This window comes from Trichechus manatus, unplaced genomic scaffold, assembly GCF_000243295.1.
Source record: "Trichechus manatus latirostris isolate Lorelei unplaced genomic scaffold, TriManLat1.0 scaffold00071, whole genome shotgun sequence".
Classification (NCBI taxonomy): domain Eukaryota; kingdom Metazoa; phylum Chordata; class Mammalia; order Sirenia; family Trichechidae; genus Trichechus; species Trichechus manatus.
The window spans coordinates 587,565-592,126 of NW_004444007.1; the positions used below are offsets into that span (position 1 = coordinate 587,565).

A 4,562-nucleotide genomic window follows, 5' to 3' on the forward strand; every position below is an offset into this window, starting at 1 on the left:
AATATTTGATGGGGCTTTCATTTCATTATAAAAATCTGAATTCCTTATGCTCATGACAATGGACTCTAGTCTAACATTTCAGTGGTTCTCCATGAAATGGTACCACATTTGCAAAAATGAGGGTGAGGGAGAGACAAAAAGAGAGAAAATAGGTCAAAGCCTACTCTGATAGTTATTTTTGTCTTGGACTTTTTTTAAATTTCTATTTACAAAGTGGCACCCTGGTGGCAGTGGTTAAGAGACACAGCTGCTAACCAAAAGGTCGGCAGTTCGAATCCACCAGCAGCTCCTTGGAAACCCTATGAGGCAGTTCGACTCTGTCCCATAGGGTCACTATGAGTCAAATCAACTCGATGGCAATGGGTTATTTACAAAGTAACACTGCTCTCAGCCAACCCTCTCTGCTCTCCCCTTCAACCTCGTTCAGCGATTTCCTTGTCCTACTATTTTGTTTGAGAGCTTGGCCCCTGAGCTACATATATGGAGAGTATTGCTAAAGTATTCTTTGAGATGAAAAACCCAGTAAAGGAGACGTCACTGATGTCTTGCCCTGAGTGAAACATTGCTCTTTCCTTCCTAGATGGTATCACAGCAACCTCACCCGCCATGCTGCAGAAGCTCTTCTTCTCTCAAACGGACGGGATGGAAGCTACCTGCTAAGGGACAGTAACGAAAGGATCGGGCTCTACTCTCTCTCCGTGAGGTAGGGTACCTCAGAACTGTATGAATTCAGCATAGCACCCTCTGTCACTATATGGGTATTGATGTCATCATCAGACTCAGATTGCAAAACTTCAAAACTCTCCTGACTCTTATTGGAGCTCCAGGTCAAAGGATCCCAAACTCTCAATCGTTAGACTATCAAAACATTCTTGCTTTATCCATTCGCAGGAAAAAAAAAAAAATTAGAGCTAGGGGAAACTTTATGAATTGTTTAATCTAAATCTCTTGCCTTACTAATGAAGAAACTGAAAGGCAAAGTGATGGAGTGCCCTGAACACAATACATCAGGGATAGAAGCAGCATCAGAGCCCAAAACCCTGAAACTGACCAGCACCTTTTTCACTATCCGTTGCTTTCTCTGGAAAATGAGAATGATTTGTGGCTGTAAAACTTTCATAGCCACAAAGTCAAGCAGGCATTAATACAACCTTTTAATGTTTCCTATAAATGGACTTTCTTTCTTGAAGCTCTGTTTCACTGTAACGGTAAGAAAATTAATCTAGTTCCTACCAGGTGGTGGTTGTTGTTGACTGCTGTCGAGTGGCTCCCCCACCCCGACTCCCAGCAACCCCATGCACAACTGAACCATAGGGTGCCCAGTCCTGTGCCATCCCCATGATTGATTGCAGATCAGCCCTTTGTGATCCATACGGTTTTCACTGGCTGAATTTTCGAAGTAGATCACAGGCCTTTCTTCCTAGTCTGTTAAGGCTGAAAGCTCCACTGAAACCTGTCCAGCAGCATAGCAACACACAAGCCTCCACTGACAGGCAGGTGGTGGCTATGCATGAGGGCATTGGCCGGGAACCCAGCCAAATGAAGCAATTGTCCTGTCCTTTCAGGGTTTTCCCTCCCCACCCCCTCCCTCCTGGCCAGCCTCCCAGATCAGAGAGGCTGGCTAATCTAGCCCGGTGGTAATCAGGGGTAGGTGGCTGGGTCTAGGTCAGCGTTATCTGATTTCTACTGACATATTGCAAGTCTTCCTAGCTTTAGGGCAGTTCTGCCTGGATTAGACAGAAGATGTGAAGCCTCCATGAAATTGCCCTCGACTACCCACCCACCAATGTCAAATTGCTATTGTAGTGTTACTGTTCCCATGAGACCACCATCTACTCTTGGCAGAAAGTCACAGTTTCCCTGGGTTGCAATGCCTCAAGTTGTCACAGGGATCATGGAGCGTTTTCATATTTCTCTGGTCACAAAGCAAAGCCTGAGGGGTTAGTAAAGTCTGTCCCAGCGTTTTCAGATGAGCCTTCCCTGGATTGTCAGTGGTCATTTGCCTTATTCCCCCGCCTTGTTTTTGTATGAACCTCAAAGCTGTCTCAAAACCTTAACTGTAATATACATATAGAACCCAAGAGAAAGAATGTTCATCCCTTAATTTAGTGTTCGTATTCGTTGTTGCTAGCTGTCGTCGAATTGACTCTGACTTATGGTGACCCAAAGTGTGAAGAGTATAACTGCTCCACAGCATTCTCAAAGCTGTGACCTTTTAGAAGCAGATCTCCAGGCCTGTCTTCGGAGGCATCTCTGGGTGGGTTCAAACCGCAAAACTTACGGCTAGTAGTCGAGCGCTCATTACTTAATATAAAACAAAATGCCAAACATACACTTCATGAAGACATTTGAGTGGAATGAAGGGATAAATATCATCAGCTCAACAGCATTAACGCTTTAAAAAAAAAATTAGCAGAGGTAACAGGACCCACAGACCAGTTCAGGAGAATGATTGTTTTCATTCATTCATTTATTGATTTTTCCTTAATAATAAACATTTAGAAGGATCCACTCTCTGCCAGCCACTTTGACAAGTATTGTAGAAGATTCAAAAGCTTTGTCCTCAGGGAGTATAGCTTCATGGGGGACAATAAGACCATATACAAATAACACAAAGTAGATACAGTAAATCACACAAAAGAGGGCCAGATAGGTGTTTGGGTTGTTAGGAAGAGAAAAAGTAATGAACTCACGCTGGAAGTATTGCATAATATTTGACTGAGGAGGTGGCATTTGAACTGAAACTTAATGGGTAGCTAGGATTCAGAACAGCAGAAAAGATGTTCCAGATGAAAAGAATAGTAGAAGCTAAGAGACTGGGGAAGAAGCTCCCTAGAGAGTAGTAGGTCCAGTTGGATCAGAGCAGCAGTTCCCAAAGTGTGGACCCTAGACCAGCAGCATTGACATTACCTGGGAATATGTTAGGAATGCAAAGTCTCAGGCTCCACCCTAGACATACTGAGTCAGGAGTTATGGAGATGGGGCCCAGCAATCTGGGTTTTAATAAACCTTCCATGTGATTCTGATGCCAGCCCAAGAGTATGTATGTCATAGAAAGGAATAGTGGGAGGTAAAGCTAGAAAGATAGGGTGGGGCCAGAAAAAGTGGGCCTATGTATTTTTATTTATTTAATACTCTGCCATGTTCCAAAAACGAGATGGAAAATGACACTGTAGGGAATTTGATATTTTATTCTGCACGCAGTGAAATGTGCATGGGAGGGCAAGGGTTGGGTTCGCATGACTAATTAAATGATAGAAGCAGGATTCTGACTGACTCTCACACAGGTAAGGGAGGAGACCTAAGGACAGAAGAAAATTTGGTAAGGGTGATACATGCCATTTCTATAATCTTTATTCCCTGCCATTCATGTCATGCCCCTTAAGAAGGTTAATTTCTAAAGACTCTTCCAGTGGGTGGTGCAAATGGTTTGTGCTCATCTACTAACCTAAAGGTTGGTGGTTTAAATCCAGCCAGCAGTACTGCAGAAGAAAGGCCTGGTCATCTGCTTCCATAAAGATAACAGCCAAGAAAACCCTATGGAGCAGTTCTACCCTGAAACACATGGGTCGCCATGAGTCAAAATTGACTCGATGGCAACTTCTTTTTTTAAGGGGGTTCATGTTCAAGAACATCTGTAGGTGGGGGAGTGCATAGGAGAATTATCTCTAGTCCTGCATTAGAGTGGAAAATTTAAAACAGCATAGTCTGCCAAAATAAAACAGGGATACTCTATAAAACTACCAATGATTTTGATGATCGTGTGATAATTCTCAGTTCTTGGAAAGGACTGTTGGTGATGCTAATAACCAAGAGTATATTTCCTTTCAAAAAAAGATATTCATTTGTCCAATAATGTTAAACATTTCTTCTTCATTTCAGAGCCAAAGACTCTGTCAAACATTTTCATGTTGAATATACTGGATATTCATTTAAATTTGGCTTTAATGAATTCCCATCTTTGAAGGATTTTGTCAAGCATTTCGCAAACCAGCCTTTGATTGGAAGTGAGACAGGTAAGCTATGAACAGACATTATTTCAGGATGGAGGGACAAGGTAGATTTCAATTTAAGAATTTCACAGCTGTCACTTTTAAATTTTGTGCAATGTGATACACAATTTGACTTATTTAGAAACATTTTTTCCTGTTGCTGTGCTATATGCTACATTAATAAATTGTGTGTGTGTGTACATACATATTTTAGTATTTCAGCATGTTATGGATAGAAATGTGTCCCCCAAAAATGTGTTTCAACTTGGCTAGGCCGTAATTCCCAGTATTGTGTGATTGCCCACCATTTTGTCATCTGATATGATTTTCCTATGTGTTGTAAATCCTATCTCTATGATGTTAATGGATCAGGATTAGAGGCAGTTATGTTAACGAGGCAAGACTCAATCTACAAGATTAGGTTGTATTTTGAGTCAATCTCTTTCGAGATATAAAAGAGAGAAGCAAGCAGAGAGAGAGGGGGACCTCATGCTATCAAGAAAGCAGTGCTGGGAGCAGAGCACGTCATTTGGATCCAGGGTTCCTGTGCTGAGAAACTCCTAGACTAGG

General features: G+C 42.1%; 1 protein-coding gene across 2 annotated transcripts in view; it reads left to right on the forward strand.

The window, feature by feature from the left end:
- Positions 1-4,562, forward strand: part of DAPP1 (dual adaptor of phosphotyrosine and 3-phosphoinositides 1) — a 58,631-nt gene that overhangs the window by 21,579 nt on the left and 32,490 nt on the right. For both annotated transcript variants that reach the window (XM_023734715.1, XM_004380182.2), the window contains exons 2-3: positions 581-703; positions 3,883-4,016. In XM_023734715.1, coding sequence (XP_023590483.1) covers positions 581-703; positions 3,883-4,016 — 257 coding nt within the window. The remainder of the gene's footprint in view (positions 1-580; positions 704-3,882; positions 4,017-4,562) is intronic.